Raw genomic sequence first — 18,789 nt, 5'->3', positions numbered from 1 at the left:
ACTGACAACCTGCTCACTCTGGCCACTTGCTGAGAGTGACACACCCAAGCAGCCTGGTTGAGGTTGTGAGCAAGAACTCAGTATTCCAAGCTCTGGGGTCTCTGATGTTGGGGTGACAGGGAAAAGTTTTCCTGACCTGCCTTGGGTACTCACCTCCAAACAGGGAAACTGGGTTTTGAGGCTTAGGGACATCAACTTTCCAATGGAGGACCCAAGAGGCTTGGAGCAGTGGGTGAATGAAGGATCTGGTTTCTAGTCCAAGAGAGTATTCAGAATTCAGGGCGAAGTCGATTCACTTTTCAGTTCTTGCAGCTTCAACAAAGTACTAGAGACTGAATGGCTTTTAGATAACAGAAATGTGTTTCTCACAGTCTGGAGGCTCAAAGTTCAAGGTTCGAGTGCCAGGATGGTGTGGCTTTGGTGAAAGCCACGTTCAAGGCTGTGAATTATTATTGCCTTTCATTGTGTTCTCACAAGGCAGGCAGAGCAGGAGAGTTCTCTGGGACTCTCTCCCAGAAGGCACGGATCCCAATTGTGAGGGCCCCACCCTCTTGGTCTAATTGCCTCCCAAAGCCCCCACCTCCTAATACCATTGCCTTGGGGTGAGGATCTCTAGTTATGAACTTGGTGGGGGGAGGGTAATTGCCCCCAGATTGTCCCAGATCAGATGGGGCGTACTCCAGGGGGAGAGTCCTGGTGTGACTTCAGAAGGAGACAGTGGTGAAGTGACAACCAAAGGGCCCACGGGATGGGCTGGCCCAGAGGTATTGGGCATTGTTAGCAAACATGGTGTCCATGGGGTGGTAGGGACAATGGCCAGGCTGGGGTGCACCAGGGAGGAGGCATTTCTTTCTAGGCCTTTGGCTTTGAAAGGCAGGAGAGAGGAGGGCCACTAGAGACACTGGTGTGAAGGTTTTTGTTTTTTGTCTTTTTAAATTTACTTGGGGAAACTGGAGGATGTTTCAAAACTGTGGGGAGGCCCAAATGATAAGACTTGGTTAAGTGCCCGAGGGACAAAAGGTTCCTGTAGGAACAGAGGAATGGGCTTATAGGTGGTCCTCAGACCCCAGGGGGAGACCTCACTGCTGAACGGAAAACCCAGAAGGAGGGGTTCAGACTTCGGCCATGTGGCAAAGGAGCAGGTGAGGGAAATGCAGCCGAAACTCAGACGGACAGAGGGAGGTAGGACGTTGCTGGTGCCTAGGGTGAGGCTCTGCTTTCTAGAGAAAGGAGTCAGAGCTGTTGAGGAGTTTTGAGGGCTTTGGGGGAACATATGATAAATGTATAATGGTAGCAATATGCCCCCATGGATAGCTTTTTTCCAGCCACTAGTCCAAAGAAAACAGGTCAGAGTTTCGCCAAACCCTGGGCAGACAGACTGCAAGGTGAGAGTGTCAGCCAGAAGTTATTGAGGTAGCGGACTTTGGCATCCTAATTGTGGGGTGGGTTGTGGGGTGATAGTTTCAAGCAACAGAGGGAGTTGGAGGTAAGACCACTGGGCAGCTGGCCGAGGGTAGGGAGAGGTCAGGAGAAGGTGCTTGTGACAGGGCCAGGGAAATACAGGATAGCTGGTCCTGGGACATTGGAGTGGCTAGTGTGAGGGCAGCTAGGGTGGGAGGAAGAAACTAGGAGCCAGGGTCCCTGAAAGGGAGGCCTCTGGCCAGGAAGCATGTGGTGCTGGGGGGATGAAGGCAGCCAGCCTGGGCCTGAGAGGAAGGTGAGTGATGGCACAGAGGAGCTCAGTGGCTTGCTGACTGCAGCCCCAAGTCCAGTCCTCGTGGCTTGCTTATATAAAGTTTTACTGAGATAACGACTGTACCTACTCATTTCCATATTTTCTACAACAGCTTTTGCCCCTCAGGTAGAGAAGCAAATCATTGCAACAGAGACCACAGAGCCTAAAATAGTTACCATCTGGCCCTTTAATAGAAGAGGTTGGCTGACCCCTCACTGAAGCTGTGCTGCACTGTATAGGAGCCACTAGCTACTAACATGGGGCTTTTTTTTTATTTCAATTAATTAAAATCATAGTTATACCTCAGTATCCACAGAGGACTCCTGTGGATACCAAAGTCTATGGATACTCCAGTCCCTTATATGTAATGTTGTGGTATTTGCATAGACACACCCTTCTGTATACTTTGAATCATCTCTAGGTGACTTAGAATACCCGATGCAATGTAAATGCTGTGTAAATGTAAATGTTGGCCCACATGTTGATTTTTGTACCATTTAGGGAATAATAACAAGAAAAGAGTCTGTATGTTCAGTGCAGGCCCAGCCATCATAAGTCTAACCATATGGTACACGATCTGAACCTACAGATGTAGAACCCACAAATGCAGAGGGACAACCGTAAATCCAAGGAAACGATTCAGTCCTCAGTTTCAGGAGCCGGAGTTCAAGTGCTCAGCACACACAGTGCAGTGTCTCCTGCACTGAACAACACAGAGGCAGAACATCCCATCATGGCAGGAAGTTCTGTTGGGTCGCCATAGTCCAGAGGCAACTGGGATCCTGTCGCCTCACTTTGGCTGGAGCATCATTGGATGAGAGGCTGCAGGCAAACAGGAATCCCACAGCACAGAAGAGGAGGAAGTAGAGCATGCTCTTTCAGGTCACCTCTGTAGTTCCAGAGAAGTCTGGAAGGTACAAAAAGGGCTGCCATGTTTAGGAAGTAGTGCCTTCTAGTTTACTGCATGTGCCTGTCACCATGGAGGTTGAGCTTCCTTGAGTAACAGTCACCTGGGATCCTGGAATGGTCCTGTGACACTGTTCACGTGGAGTTTTCTGGCCCACATGTTGATTTTTGCACCAGGCACCCAAGGATAACGAGAAAGAAGACTGGCTTCTCCGGAGTGCTGGCAGATTCTAGAAGGCTCCGTCCTTCTCTTTCACTCCTGTCCTGGCTTGCTGGGTTCCCTGTGCTGTGGCCAGGTGTGTGAGCTCTTGTTTGGGGCGTTTCTCCTCTTGGAAGACACTCACTCTGCTCCCCGCTCAGTTCCAGGGCCCTGTGAGCCAGAAGACCTCATCGATGGGATCATCTTTGCTGCCAACTACCTGGGGTCCACCCAGCTGCTCTCTGAACGCAACCCTTCCAAAAACATCAGAATGATGCAGGCACAGGAGGCCGTCAGCAGGGTCAAGGTAGGAGTGCTCCCAGGCCCAAGGGATGCTCATTCAGCTGGGCTTCTCTGGGGAGCATTGAAGTGGAAGAGTGCAGTGGAACACACGTGTCCTGTCCAGCTCTGACTCACTGCCCTTGGCACAGAAAGGGGAATGGCCCAGGTGCCCAGAAAGGCGGAGGGAGACTTGTATATTGGCTGAGCAAATACTAGACTGGCCACAAAGGCCACTCACTTCTTAATAAGTCCTTAATGGTCCTCCCAGCCCCTCAGAAGCACAGTTTTTAAAAGATGACCATTCCGTAGCATTCTAGTCATAAAGCATGTTTGGAGCCTCAAGTCCCATTTCAACAGTATGTGTATTTTTAGCTTCACCCAAAGTACTTCCAGAACAGGGAAAATAAGTCATGTTTTATTTAAATACATGACCGCAAGAAAAACTCGGACTGACTTATCGTTCTAGATGCATGTGGGATTGTCTGGTTTGGAACAGTGGGTGAAACTAGACAAGGGGAAGATGTGGCCATGTCAGCAAAACCAAATGGGCTCAGGAGGGAGGGGATGAGCAGGCTGAGATAGCACCCCTTCTGGGCAAGGTGGAGTTTGTACTCCCGGCATGTCAGCCCCCTCCCCTCCCCTGCCATTCACTGACCTCCTTTATTGGAAGGAAAGGGAAGCCATGAGGTATCCTTGGTGGTCAAGAAAAAGCAAAGCAACCAGGAGACCTGGACCCTCTGCTCCTGACCCAGCCTGGCTTGCTTTCCTGCCCATTGATTACATCTCTCCTGTCCTCCGTTGCACCCTCTGTAGATGGGATGATTGACAGTTATTTCTAGCACTGGACGAGCATGTATATGGGTTTCCCTTGATTAGCCTGGGTGCTCAGCACAGGCAGTGATTGTCCCCTATCCCTGCAGGGGACCTATGCTGGATGCCAGGCCTGAGTATTGGGGGGTTGAGCACAAGACTGAAATAATTTTGTCCTCCTTCTCTTTGTGCCCACCTGCTTTTCTTTTCTCTTACATGCTGCTCAGAGGATGCAAAAGGCTGCTAAGATCAAGAAAAAAGCGGTGTGTAGCACCATTGTGGCCCTGCAACAGTGGTGTCTGCTGTGTGACCATGGCTTGCTCTGTACCATGGGGGGTTTCTGGTGGGAATCCAAACAATATTACAAAACAGCTTTTCTCTTCCTTTATTTGGGGAATCCTAGATGCTTGAATGAAACTGAAGACACTATGGTTTTTCATTTTTGTTTTTTTTAATCACCCACTTACAGAAGAATTTAATAATTAGTCCTTTTTATTTTTATTTTTTAGACTATTTCATATCCTAGAGCATGGCTAATGCTGTGAAGCTCCTCTTCTATGTGCCATTTGATATGACAGTGTGTTGTATTTAATACCTGGGCCTCCTGTACAGCATTAATTAAATTGTTCTGATATTTACATTTATTAAGTTTCATTAACTAAAACAGGATGATGAGTAGCTCAGTTTGCCTGTGAGCTGCCTTTCTATTGAAAATCGTTTTTGAGAGCTAGCTGGGGTTGTAGCTCAGTGGTAGAGGACCTGCCTAGCATGCTCAAGTACCATTCCCAGTGCCACAAGGAAAAAAAAAAGTTTTTGGAGTCTGGACAGACTTTTAAAAATTGGATTGACATTTAGTCCTTTGTTTGTCAGCCTAGTCATTTAATAAAAGCTGGTGATCTTCTAAACATGGTCCTCATACAGAAAATATCACAATGCCCAGTGTCAGAAGGTCCAGGGCAAATCCATGGAGACTTGGCACTGGCTTGTTGGCTAATGTTTCTTTCTGCTTTAAAAACAAGAGATTTAGTCCTCCCTCTTCACTTTGAAGTGGTAGCATTTTCTGTTGCTGCAGACTCCCTTCCATCTGCAGTGAGTCTTTGGGGGACTAAAGTGGGTTCTGCCAACAGACCTCTTCTGGGAGCCTCTGGGCAAAGTGGAATGGAATGGGCCCCAGCTGCACATCTGCAGTTGGGATGTGCCCCCTCCAGAGAAGAGGGGTCCCTTGCCTGTAGCCTTTCACTCTACCCCTGAATTGTCAAGGACTTGGATCGGTGGGAGCAGGGGAGTCCTTATGGACCACAGCCTGTTCCTGGGACCTGCTCAGAAAGGCCTCAGCAACCAGGTTACTTTTTTTTTAGTTTATTTATTTATTTTAATTAGGTATATATGACAACAGAATGCATTTTGATTCATTGTACACAATTCCAGCACAAATTTTTATTTCTCTGATTGTACACAGTGTAGCATCAAACCATACGTGTAGTCATACGTGTACCTAAGGCAAGAATGTCCATCACATTCCACCATCTTTCCTACCCCCATGTCACCTCCCCCAGGTTACTTTTGATTAAGGTGTGTTCTTTGTAGGGCAGTGAGATGCTCAGGGTCATTGCTGAGGGCCCCTTTTCTGGTCTGTCCCCAGCTGATGAAACACCTGATAATGGCTGAACCCCATTTTTGGACATGCTGAATAGGCCCACCCTATTCTCTGGTGTCCCTCTGTAGGACTCCCTTTGTTCTTCACTAGGGTGCATGATGGGTGACTGTCCTCTTCTCTGTTATTGCTAGGATTGTGGCTCCATCTATTTACCCACCGTGAGCCTCTTCTACTTCAGGTGTATTTCAAGTGTCCGCTGTTGTCAGTAACAACAAGGACCACCTGCAGTTTTTCTGATTTACTTCTGGCTTTGACCTGCTCTTTGAGCAAGAAAGTTTTGAGTTACAATTAAAGAATATAACTCTTAAAACCCCATTGATTTTGTACATAACCCAATTTTTTTAAGGAGAGAGACAGAGAGAGAGAGAGAGAGAATTTTTTAATATTTATTTTTCAGTTTTTGGTGGACACACATCTTTATTTTATTTTTATGTGGTGCTGAGGATCGAACCCAGTGCCCCGCGCATGCCAGGCGAGTGCGTTACCGCTTGAGCCACATTCCCAGCCCATAACCCAATTTTTTAAAACAGAAAAAGCTCCTCCATGGTCCTGGTGCTGGATTGTTTAGGACTCTGTTCTCTTTCTAATTAGTTAAAAGCAACATCATCCCGTGGTAAACTGAAAGCCCCACAGATCTTTACCCCTGGAAACTGAGCTAAAATACAAATTTATCATTATAATACATTGTAATTCTGAGCTCCTGCGACTCAGAATTCCTGAGGAACTGTCAGCAGGGAGATTATTGACTTGAGATTTTCTGGTGAATAATTAAGCCATAGTTTCTGCTGTTTGGAAGATCTACCACGGTTAGCTCCTGAGTAACCGCACAGAATTATTCACCCCAGTGGGCAAACCAACAGGACCTATTTTTCATTACCAGTGTGCAGTAGTAATTAGGACTCTCCCAGGTGTAAAAAACCAATGAAAGGCTACCCTGTTTGGGGGCAGACCTGAGTACTGTTACTCAGCTTCCACAACAGTCCATGGAAACATAACTCACAGCTGAACGCTGAGCTTATTCCAGCACAGGTGACAAACCAGGGTCATTGGTGTGACAACTTCTCCCCACTTCTGTCACTGGAGGGCTGCACTGGGCCTATTCTTGGTCTCACTCCCCTAATGGTTTTCAGATGGCAAGGTCAAAGGGGTCCATCTGGTTGTGGCTGGTTAAGTGAGAAGGAAGAGCTGATGTTTTAATGCAACTTCTTTGAAAATGTCTTCCCCATTTCCTGAGGAGAGTTGGAATCCCCAATCCAAGAAGTCACAGCCTGAGTTCAGTGAGTTCCGCAAGGGTCAGAAGTTTTCAACCTGCTTTCTGCTGGTGGAGGAGACTCTAACACAGACCCCAGGTGTCCCTTTCCTATTTGACCTTCCAAGAAGCCAGCTTTCTCCCTCTTCTCTGTGCCTTTTAAAAACTGCCTTAAAACTCTCACTTAGCTATGGATTCTTGGCCAAGGCATTGCGATTTCCTTCCACAGGATGCAGGGTAATTAATGAAATTACCAGGACTTTGCTGGAATAATGTTTCCATTGGTAACATCATCCACTGTCCTTTCTTAGAATTCCGAGGGGGATGCGCAGACACTGACGGAAGTGGACCTCTTCATCTCCACACAGAGGATTAAAGTTTTAAATGCTGACACACAGGTGAGTGTTTGAAAGGCAGTGTCTAAAATCACATAAACCATCTCCAGAGTTCACACCTTGGGGACCCCAGGGAACAAAGTCCAGGTGTAGAAGTACTGTCCCCAGGTGCAGGAGGGATCAGGTGACGATGATCTTACCTGACTTTTTTGATAACATTGGAAGCGCAAAATGGTGATTTTCTAAGGATACCATGCTTTCCATTTTTATTATTTGATGTTCTATGAGAAAGTGTGTTCTAATTTTGTTTTTCCCTCCCTCTTTTTTACTCTGAACTCTGGGATTCTTTCTTTTTTTTTTTTAACTTGCATTATCATTTTGGCATCTTTCTTCCAGTTGTTGAACACTTCCACACTTTCTGAGACAAAGACATTTTCACCTTACCTTAAGCCCTCCTGCTCCAGACCTGGAATCAGTCATTTCTTCAAGGCACCATGGCTCCTCTTAGTGAGCAATGACATATAGGAAAAAGCCCTGGGTATTGGCTGTGCTCATTGTTTCTAGGGTGTCATTGCTCCTGGGGCCTGGCAATGCACAAAGCCAGATGGTATATATGTTTTTTAAAGCCATGGGTTTATACTTATGTCTCCTATTGGCAGCATAGAATGCTTACCATCCCCAATTTCATATATACTCTTGTTCCCACAGCATAGACCCTGGTTCCCAATATCAGTGTGTTTTTCTCATTTGTTTTCTGTGTTCATCAGCTTTCCATTACTGTAACAAAATAGCTGACATAATCAACTTTGAAATATTAAAGTCTCACAGTTTTGGAGGTTTCAGTCTATAGTCAGTTGGCCCCATTGCTGTTAGGCTTGTGGCAAGGTAGCAAATCATTGTGGGAACATGTGGTGGAGGAAGCTGCTTACTTTCTAGAAGTCAGGAAACAATGAAGGAGGCAGAGGAGGAGCCAGGGCCCCAATATCTCCTCAAGGGAACACCCCGATGACCTATCTTCCTCCCACTAGGCCCCACCTTCAGGGTTCCATCACCTTCCAAGAGTGCTATGGGCTAGAGAATAATGGGCCTTTAGGGAAAATTCAGGAAAATTCCAGACTATTAATACTATCTTCTACTATCTATACCAGCCTGCTTAAATGAACAAAGATAAGCTTAGTAGGTAGCAGATGAGCTATGTGTCACTTCCTGAGGGGTTAAGAGGCCAGGAGTGGGTGGGGAAACCAGCTGGGAGCCCTGAGCTCCTTCTCTGCTTCCCCATTCATGGGGTTCCTAGAATTTGGGGGCAGAGGAAGCAGTAGGGCATATCTTGGAGCTGAAATAACCCCATTATATGGCTCATGCTGAGGCTCACTCCTACCCCGAGCATCATGTTGCCTTGCCCAGCTACTGAGGCCCTTGGCATATCCCAGGGTGGGTAATGGACTCAACTTCCTCCTCTCATGTCTGTCTCCATGCCTAGGCCTGTGCTTTGTCCCACTGATCTTTGTGTCTTACCCCCCCACTCCCATCTTCCTTCTGCAGAGTCTCACAAGTGATCAGAACTTGATGAGCAACTTTGATTCTGACAGGGGCCAGGCATCTGGTTTGTGAGGCTTCAGACTTGGACTTTGTTTCCTCATCCTTTGTGGACACAGTCTGAATTCACTCCCCACCTCATACCTCTCCATCCTCTATCTTTCATCTAACCACCAATGTTGGGGATCCCCAAGACCACCCTAAGTAGAGTCTGTAGGAAGACTCAAGGATTTTGGCATATTGATGTATCCATTCACCAAATGGATACAGAGCAAAATCAGTGTATTAGTCAGCTTTACATCTCTGTGACAAAATACCTGAGATAATCAACTTGCAAAGAGTAAGAGTTTATTTTGGCTCATAGTTTCAAAAGTTTCAGTCCAAAGTGAGTTGGCCTCATTGCCTTTGGACCTGTAGTGAGGTAGCACATCATGGTGGGAGCATAAGGTAGAGGAAATTGCTCTCTATATAAGAGTCAGGGAGTGAAGAGAGAAACAGGAAAGGACCAGGATCCCAACATTTCCTCCAAGGACACACACCCTATAACCTAACTTTCTCCCACTGGGCCCCATGTCTTAAAGGTTTCACCATGTCTCCATTGCACCATGGGCTAGGGACCAGATCTCCAACACATGAGCTTTTGGAGGGCATTCCAGACCCAAACTATATAACACTCAGCAAAGGGAAAGGTGTGTGGATGAAGTCTAGGAGATACCTGGATTGTGTTTCCAGAATCTTCTCCCTGTGGAGTCCCATGAGACATGCTGAATTTCCCCAGCAATGATTGTGAAGTTTTATCTACCAGAGAGGCTCATAGAGACTCAGCACCCAAGGTCTCTAGGCATGCTCTGCCTAGCATGTAGCAAAATTCTAGACTCCCAGGAAAAGAAGAGATATTCATCTTAGGATATGTTGTTTGTGCAGGTAAGGCTGAATGAGTCCTCCTAATCAGTTAAGGGTGGTGGCAAATCCACTGAAATCCAGGTTCCCAAATGCCACTTGAAGGTGGACCTTACAGGCAGGCAGGCAGGCCTTTATCGGCAGACAGCTGTCTCACCTGCTGTGGTGATTCTTCTCTGCACTTCACTCTCTTGCTCATATTCCTGGGCCACACCCAGGGTAGGAAGATGAGCCATTGGTGGTTTGAGAACTTGTCCCAAGTCACTGTTTAGGATGAACTGGAAGAGTGGCTTGAACAGGAAATTGGTTTGACTAAAATATAAAAATGTTGACTGAAGGGCTGGAGAGGTGGGGACAGGTGAGAGACTGTGCAGTTGGAAGTGGCCAGAAAGGGCAGGAGAGAGAATGGCCGCCATGTTGGTAGGCAGCCTCTGTCTAAGGAAGACATCTCTGCTATTGATAGGAAATTGGATAGTGGTCAGAAATCAGGAGACACTGAAGAACTACTCTCACTCTTCCCTTTTCCAGGGTCCCTTCCTTGTGTCTTGTGGTTATGAACCCCCAGTAGCATGGGCCAGAAAACAAATCACCCTCTTACACAAATGTGTGCAATATTCACTGCAAGACATGATTCTGTGGGGAAGAATAGGGCACCAGAGGTCACAGAAACACCCAATTTCCTTTTGTGAAGGAAAGCAAAGGCACAAAAGACCTACTGATTAGTTTTTCAGAACCTTTGTGTGCATCCTTGTTAGGGAGGAGTCACAGGCAAGATGCTTGGTGGAGGTTCCTGCCAGATGACAAAAGCCATCAATAGTAGTAGACCTGGGGCCTGGGACTCCAAGTCAGCTATGGAAACCCATGGATGGGAGGCAGACATGCTGCCTCAGTGTCTCCTGGGGGGCCCAGGCTGCTTGTGCTCCCTGGGAAGAACTTGTCTAGTGGACAACATTGGCCTTCCTGCCTTGCTTCTCTGGGCCAGGCCACTTTTGAGCCTGCACAAGGCCACGTGTCTTGCAGGGAAGGTCCTTCTCCAGAGCCACAGATGTCCTCTAATCCTAATGAGGATAGGGTACCCCATCTCATGCCTCCCTGGGTGCAGGCAGAGCCAAATGTTGGCTACTTTGATTACAAATCAGCGTCCTAAAATGCCCTGTTGTCTAGAACTATGGTTCTCAACTGGGACCATTTTGCCTCCACCCACCTCACCCCTGCTCCCCAGGACATTACTGGAGATGTTTTGGTTTTCTCCCTCAAGAAGGGGAGGTACTATTGCATCTAGGGGTAGAGAGAGGCCAGGGATGCTCCAGATATTCTCCAAGGTACAAGATAGCCCTGTGCAATAAAGAATGGCTTGTCCATCTGTTGAAGGGCACCTAGATTTGCTCCACAGTTTAGCTATTGTGAATTGAGCTTCTGTAAACATTGATGTGGCTGTGTCCCTGTAGTATGCTGATTTTAAATTCTTTGGATATGTACTGAGGAGTAGGATAACTGGGTCAAATGGTGGATCCATTCCAAGTGTTTGAGGAATCTCCATACTGCTTTCCAGAGTAGCTGCACCATTTGCAGTCCCACTAGCAATGTATGGGTGTGCCTTTTCCCCCACATCCTCACCAACATTTCTTGTTGCTTGTGTTCTTGATAATTGTCTTTCTGACTGGAGTGAGATGAAGTCTCAGTGTGGTTTTGCTTTATAATGTTCTAATTGCTAAAGATATTGAACATTTTTTCGTATACTTGACTTTCTTATGTACATATGTGAATATACCACAGTGAATCTCACCATTGTGTACATCCACAAGACTGGGGTCCTAATTAGACTAAGATATATTCCGTGCTTGTATAATTATATCAAAATGGACTCTACTGTCATGTAAAACTAAAAAGAACCTAATTAAAAAAAAAAAAAAGAATGACCCAGCAGTACCAGCAGTGACATTCACCCAGCAGTGAATATCAATAAGGTCAAGGTTGAGAAACGCCAGATTAAAGTGATTTTCACTGGCTTGTCCTCCTTGGGGCCTTCCTTCCCCTCCCAACAGGAAACCATGATGGACCATGCCTTGCGTACCATCTCCTACATTGCTGACATTGGGAACATCGTAGTGCTGATGGCCAGACGCCGCATGCCCCGGTCAGCCTCTCAAGATTGCATTGAGACCACACCCGGGGCCCAGGAGGGGAAGAAACAGTATAAAATGATCTGCCACGTGTTCGAGTCAGAAGACGTAAGTAAACACAAGAGTGGGAAAGGCCTTTCCCCCGACAGCCCTGTGCCTTATGGTGGCCCCATGATCCCAGGCACTTTCAAAACCACCTAGCAAGGGGAAGCCCTGTGAGCCATGTGAACATTTCCAGTGGCATTAGTGGTACATTTTTTCACATTCTTCAAGTTTGTGAAGATAGCGAAGACAGTTTTATTTCACTTCATGAAAGAGGTTCTTCGGGAGCTGTTTATAAATCTAATCTTAGTTAAATGTACAAAGGGAACTATCCATTTGAAGAACTCATTTATAAAACCTCTCCCCTCCTAAAATAAAGTTAATATTTGCCTAAATATTCTATTAATAAAATATCCATTTTTGCCTGCCAGGGTTGTATATCTGCATCTGAAGTTGAGCTCTGCCTTTGTACTTGTCATTTCACTGCATAACAAGTTAAAAAATAATTTTGAAGTTCAAAATACCATAGATCTCGCTAAGAGGCCATAAAGTGGCATGTGCTTATAGCCCCAGCTACTCAGGGAGCTGAAGTGGGAGGATGGCTTGAGCCCAGAAGTTCAGGATTGAATTGTTGCCCAGGCAACAGAGGAAGATGGTCTTGGAAAACAACAACAACAAAAGATCTGAGCAGGGTGGTGGACACTTGTAATCCCAGCTATTCAGGAGGCTGAGGCAGGAGGATTCAAGTTCAAGGCCAGCCTGGGCAACTTAACAAGATCCTTTCTCCAAATAGAATTTTAAAAAGGCCAAGGATATGCCTTTGTGGCAGAGTGCGTGCCTAGCTCGCATGCAAAAGGCCCTGGATTCAATTCTGATACCACAGAAAGGTAGGGGTGGGGGGAACTCAGGAGAGAGTGAACCCAATCTCTTGACAGACTCCTCTGCAGATTGATATTCTCAGGGACCACCAAGGAGGCTTTTACTGAGGCATTCCTGTTGGTATTGTCAGAGTGGAATTTTTGAACATGATCTATCCTCCATGGACCCATTCTAACCTGTGAAGACAGGTCATTTCAAGCTTTGTTAGTAGTGACCCCTTTTAGGCTGCAGTAAGTGCCAAAGTGCGAGGCATTCTTGTTCACATGAGGACTTGAAGGAGTTCTGGGATTGACAGCCATAGAAAGGGTCTCAATATTTTCATGATTATGAAACATAGCATAGAAACTGTATTTGAAGAGAGGATGCAAACTTATGGGTAGGGGCAATCATCTTTTTCCCAAGAAGTTATCAATGTAAAACGCTTGAAAGCAACGGCAAATTTATAGGATGCAGACATTATTTCAGTACAGACCTACTTAAGCACATATATATACTTTTCACTATTATTTAGAGGTCTGTGGACACCTGGATGAGCATTTTTCAGTGAGTGGGGACTTGGGGATATCTTAGAGACCTGGCAGGGGTGTGGAGCCTCAAATAATGGTGTACACAAGAAGCAGGCCAAATGGCAGAGGGCTAATGGCCAGCTAGTGTGAAAATCAAGGAGCAGGGAGCAGCAAGAGTTTCCATGGCACAACCAGTACGGACGGTTGAGGGTTAAAGTCAGGAGCTGCCCACTGTAGGCACACAACAGGACACAGGGCTGTCACAGTGGGAAGGGTGAATGAATGCGTCCTTGAAAAAATGAGGAAAGGACCTGCCCAGGTAGAGCATGAGGAGTCCTAGAGATGTGGTCCAGATGGCTACTCGGTCTTGATTTCTTCCGAGTAGGAGGGATCCCAGCTGCTCTGGGACTGAGGCAACCGTAGATGAAGCTGCACACATGAAAGTGCTAGGAAAACATGGTGCTGGGCACAGCATCCTCTTCCTCCCTGTCTTCTCCAGTACACGCAACCCACGTGTAGGAGGCCACCTCTGAGCAACAGCCTGCCTGCTGCCCAGGCCCTGGCTGAGAGCCCTTGGCACCTGGCCTCCTGCTGGGTCCAGGGCAGGACTCCTAGCTTCACAGCAGTGAACACTCCTCAGGCCTGGCTGTGAGCTGGGCCAAGCGAGGAGCCGCTTGTCTAAGGGTGCTGGAGTTGGGCCTCAGCCGGCCAGCGAGGACCCTCTGGGCTGGCCTCTGCCCAGGTAGAAGGGAAGCCAGGACACAGGCTGAAGGAGGAACTGGGAGACAGCAGGCAGCCAGCAGGACTCTGCAGGTTCCTGGATTGTGCCCAGAGGGATACCCATCCTCAAGGTGCCTGGCTGTCTTTTTTCTCCCCCAGAGGGGCCATGGAGTTAGGATGAGGATCAAAATGTTGTCCAAGGAAAGGAGCTTTGGGGGTTCGGAGCATGGTCCCCGGAGATCCCAAGATGGGAATCCGGGGCAGCAGGCAGCCTGAGCCCAGCCTTTGGTCTAGTGGTCAAGAAATCTGATGCTGTCCCACTGCCCTTCCAGCCAGATGACCTCCTTCAGGTGGAGACAGAACCAGGTGCTCAGGGGTGGGACAACCCTGAGATCCCAGTCGGTACAGGACAGACCCACTGTTGCTCCAGGACCCCATGTCCACAGCGCTCAGCTTTTCCACTAGGCCCCTCCCTCCTTGGACTGGTGTCGCCTGCCCTTTCAGGAGCCCAATCTCTGCTCCGCGCCTGTCCAGTCCGACAGCGCCACCTGGTGGTACCCAAGCAACCACATCAGTCCGCCACCAACACGTTGGTCATGAGAACAAGGGAGACTGTTGATGTGTCCTTCCTATAAATGGCTCAGAGCCTAATTGGCGCGGGTAGTTCAACCTAGAATCAGTGCCTATTTAAGGAAAGGCCCAGATGCTCTGCAAATATGATCTGGCCCAGAGCGCCTTCCTATATGCATATTCATTTGCAGCACTTAAATCATGCATTGTGCGGCAAGAAAGGAATTTAGGCCAATTCCTTCCTTTTAACCTTTGAGCCAATTTGCTGGGGGCGCCTTGATAGCAAATGGGAGGTAGATGGGGAGCATGGGCAGACCTGAGCTGGGCTCATACAGCCCAGGGCTTGGAGCAGGAGAAGGTACTGCTGTGTGCTGAGATGTCACCCAAAGTCCCACTGCTTTCCCAGGGCTGCCCTGTAGCCATGAGCTTGCTATGCCTAGTCCAGGAGCTGGGAATCTTTAGCTCTCGCCTCCCATCATCCTGTCTGCACACCAACAGGGGGCAGAAAAGGCCCCATCCTGAAATGTCAGTGTCCAAGGCCTCTGTATTGTCAGAGTCAGTAACATCCACAGAAATGGTTCAGTTGAAGGAACAAGAAAAGATCTGCTCCATAGGGCCTGATGTGCCAAGGTGTCAGGCCTGTCATGGGCCACAGCCTTGCTTATGAGAGCAACAGAATACTCACAGCTGGCCCCCACCCAGCTGGTACTAGGTTCTGTAGCTCAGGAGAAATAGATGTGGGAGGAACAATTAACCATGTCTGTGATGCTCCCTGGAAAGCATACCTCAAATCTATTTTTTGGAGTAAGATGGGTAAAAAGAAAATACAGTACAGTTACCAATTAATGCAATCAAATATGACATTTAGCAAATACATCACCATTTTCTCTGACTTTATTTGAAATCAAGGCTTGTCCTGGAATGTCTGGGACATAAAGCAGCTCACGAAGATACAGTCAGGACCAGGCCCTGATGGTACAAGACAAGCAAATTGGTTTACCTGTGGTGGCCCATGGTGGGATATCAGCAGAAGACAGCTGTCACCCGCCAAGGGCCCAGGGTTACTCTCTTGTTCTTTTAAGCCCTAGCAAGGGTCCCTTTGGAGGTTTCAGGACACCCTCTGCACCCACAGCTGCTGTAGCCCCTCCACCAGGGACCCTGTGAAACCTGTATTTTCAAACTTGTGTCTAGTGGGCTTGCTCCCTCCCCACAGGCCCAACTCATAGCCCAGTCCATTGGGCAGGCCTTCAGTGTGGCCTACCAGGAGTTTCTGCGGGCCAATGGCATCAACCCAGAAGACCTCAGCCAGAAGGAGTACAGCGACATCATCAACACCCAGGAGATGTACAACGATGACCTCATCCACTTCTCCAACTCCGAGAACTGCAAGGAGGTAGGCCCTCTGCAGGCCACCGGAAGCCCATTCCACTGGCTTCTGCTCTCCAAGCCAAGTTCTTGAGGAACTCAGCCAGGCAGCCTTGCAACACCCAATGCTTCTCCACCTCAGCTTGCCAGGCTAGGGCGAGAGTGAGCCTTCATTTGTCTCTCAGATGCACATCACTGCCTCACTGCAGACTCGGGGGCTGCCCAGCATGTACGTCTTGCTCCTGCCTTGAGCTGAGCTGGTGTGTGAAATGAGATGTTTCTAACAAAGAAGCTGATTACAATCAGTGTTAATGACCTTGAAAATGTGCCTTTTAATGCTGCTATTATCATCAACTGGCACTCAGCACCCAGGAGATATTTCTGAAAAGCATGTGGGAGGCATCTTTAAAATAGGGAACTTGGGTGCTCTGGCAGGGCAGTTTTGAAGTTGTCAGCGGAAGAGGCCTCAGCAGGTTCCCCTGGGGGTGGCCCCTACCATGACTGTTTCTAGAATAGATGAATTTATCTGCCTGTGAATGAATGCTCCTGACCTGTTTGTTGAATGAATGAACAAACGATCCTGGCTACTTATTGAATGAGTGAATGAGTAAATAATGACCCTGGATCCTTGTCAAATGAATGAATCTGAGGATATCTTGAATGAATGCTCTTGACTGTTTGTTGAATGAAGTGACAGGTTGTTTTCTGAGAGAGCCACTCTTGAGGCAAAGAAAAATAGAACTTCCTAGATAAGAGGAAAGCCTGGGAGCAGAGGATGGGCTCTCGATGTTGAGAACATGCCTCTGGCCTCTGTGGATTTGGGGGTGGGGAGCAGCAGCCATGGGAGTCCTGCTTGGGGTTGGGGGCTTCCATGCTGGGTATGGGAGGAGATGAACCCTGGGCTCCCAGATTCCCTGAGTTGGTGGGCCCCAGAGGGTCTTGGGAGCCCAAGTTGGGTGAGGCCCGGGGACAAGGCAGACTTCTCTTGGCTGAGAGGAACTGGCCAAGAGGCAAGTCAGGACCCACCGGATCCAGGTCAGGCCAGTCCTTCTGTAGATGCTTGGCCCAGAACCTGGACCCCACTCTGGGCCCTCTCACCCTGTCCATTCCCTTGCAGCTTCAGCTGGAGAAGCACAAGGGTGAGATTCTGGGCGTGGTGGTCGTAGAGTCGGGCTGGGGCTCCATCCTGCCCACGGTGATCCTGGCAAACATGATGAATGGAGGCCCAGCAGCTCGTTCTGGGAAGCTGAGCATCGGGGACCAGATCATGTCCATCAATGGCACCAGCCTGGTGGGGCTGCCTCTCGCCACCTGCCAGGGCATCATCAAGGTGGGTGCATTGGGAACCTCTGCCCTACCTCATTTGACCCATGTCAGGGCACTGAGGCCCAGAGAGAACCACCCGGTGACTGGTCAGTGGCAGAGTAAAAGTTTGAAGCCAAGACTATACCCCATGATTAACATGAGAAGTACTCAGGCAGCCCTGGGAAGGCGCTGGGGGAAGGTTCCTACTCCAGAGCCCAGGGCTGAATCACGTCGACCTGAGGCAAGGGGCTGAGGACCTGTGGGTGTAGGATGCCAAACTCACTTGGGTTTACCTGGTACTTTCCCAGGTTAGCACTGAAAGTCCCACTTCTGGAAACCCCCTTGGTCCTGGTGGACTGGAAGAGTGGGTCAGCCATGTGGATTGGGTGCTAGAAAGGCCATTCTGACCATCTGACCCATGGGCTTGTAGTTTTGGGAGACATGAGTTGCCTGTCCCCAAGAGGATCAGGCAGAGGGGACACAAGCAAGTGGATGGGGGGGGGGGGGCTTTACACTTGGCTGCCTCAGGAGGGGCAGACTCCATACAGCAGCCTGTTGGTGACAGCTCCTGTGACCCATAAGTGGCCTCACCCCTATCCCTCTGTGGTCCTGATGCTGGAAGAAGCCCCTTTTATCCTGAGAGATGAAGGGCACCCCAAGACCAGAGTATTCTGCAAATGGGCTTTTGGAGCTGACCCAGTGGAGCCTCTGCCTAGTGGGAAATGAATATGGAGAGACCCTGCAGCTCCGGGGGGCTGTGTGTGCACGAGGGCTGTCCCTACCTCCAGGCAGGCTAAAACTAGAGCCATATTAAGGGCTGGGGCCCTCCCCTGCCTCTGGACTTCTGCCCGACCCCAGGACTGCAGTCTGGGGGGACTCACTGATAATCATGTCCTCCCTGGGGCCTGACGTGACTCTAGCCCACCTCGATGCAGCACCCAAAGCCTCCGGTATTCTGAGTGCTGAGTCTCATTGAGCTATCCCTCTTGGCACTGTGCATTATTGGAGGATGTTTGGTTTGAAGAAGTATCCCCCACATCCTTCCAAAGAGGAAGTTCTCCTTCTGCCTTCAGCATGTTGGCAGCCCCTCCCGTGAGCACCCTGAGGGTGACCCTGATGCTCAACCCATTGGTTCTCAGTGGCTCTCAGAGCCTGGCTCCTGACTCCTGAAATGGCTAGTTTATGCACAGGTCAGAGACAGCACCAGCCTATGGTGGGCCACCGTATACACTGCCACCCGGGATACCCAGCTACTGTCCTGGGAATCAGGATAATGTTCATTCCCTGCAGAGAGGAGACACTGAGGTTGAAAAGTGACTTCCTGAGGAAATGAGTGAATGACTGAGTGACCCGTGTTTATTGAGCACAATGAGGCTGATAGCTCACCGAGGCTGAGAAGTGTATTCTCATGAGCACACCCTCCCCGGCCTGGGGCATGTTCCCACCTTCCCGCCCTGCCGGCCTGACTCATCCTTGGCCTGGCCTGGGAGGTTGTGCTCACAAGGTGATGTCTAAGACCCTCCTGTGACTCTTGTGCCCATGCTCTGCAGGGCCTGAAGAACCAGACCCAGGTGAAGCTCAACATCGTCAGCTGCCCCCCAGTCACCACGGTCCTCATCAAGCGGCCAGACCTCAAGTACCAGCTGGGCTTCAGTGTGCAGAATGGAATC

The 18,789-nt window shown here is 48.7% G+C and overlaps 1 protein-coding gene across 3 annotated transcripts in view; it reads left to right on the top strand.

Moving 5' to 3' along the window:
* The window catches only part of Apba2 (amyloid beta precursor protein binding family A member 2), a 62,996-nt gene that overhangs the window by 35,601 nt on the left and 8,606 nt on the right, over positions 1-18,789 (top strand). For 2 of the 3 annotated variants that reach the window (XM_071607362.1, XM_027920782.2), the window contains exons 4-10: positions 3,002-3,147; positions 4,160-4,195; positions 7,150-7,236; positions 11,655-11,840; positions 15,663-15,842; positions 16,932-17,144; positions 18,670-18,789. In XM_071607362.1, the coding sequence (XP_071463463.1) occupies positions 3,002-3,147; positions 4,160-4,195; positions 7,150-7,236; positions 11,655-11,840; positions 15,663-15,842; positions 16,932-17,144; positions 18,670-18,789 (968 nt within the window). The remainder of the gene's footprint in view (positions 1-3,001; positions 3,148-4,159; positions 4,196-7,149; positions 7,237-11,654; positions 11,841-15,662; positions 15,843-16,931; positions 17,145-18,669) is intronic. The other variant, XM_071607361.1, reaches the window with a different exon arrangement.

The sequence above is a fragment of the Marmota flaviventris genome, chromosome 2 (assembly GCF_047511675.1).
Source record: "Marmota flaviventris isolate mMarFla1 chromosome 2, mMarFla1.hap1, whole genome shotgun sequence".
In the NCBI taxonomy this organism is placed as follows: Eukaryota; Metazoa; Chordata; class Mammalia; order Rodentia; family Sciuridae; genus Marmota; species Marmota flaviventris.
This window is presented reverse-complemented; position numbering and strand designations above follow the sequence as displayed.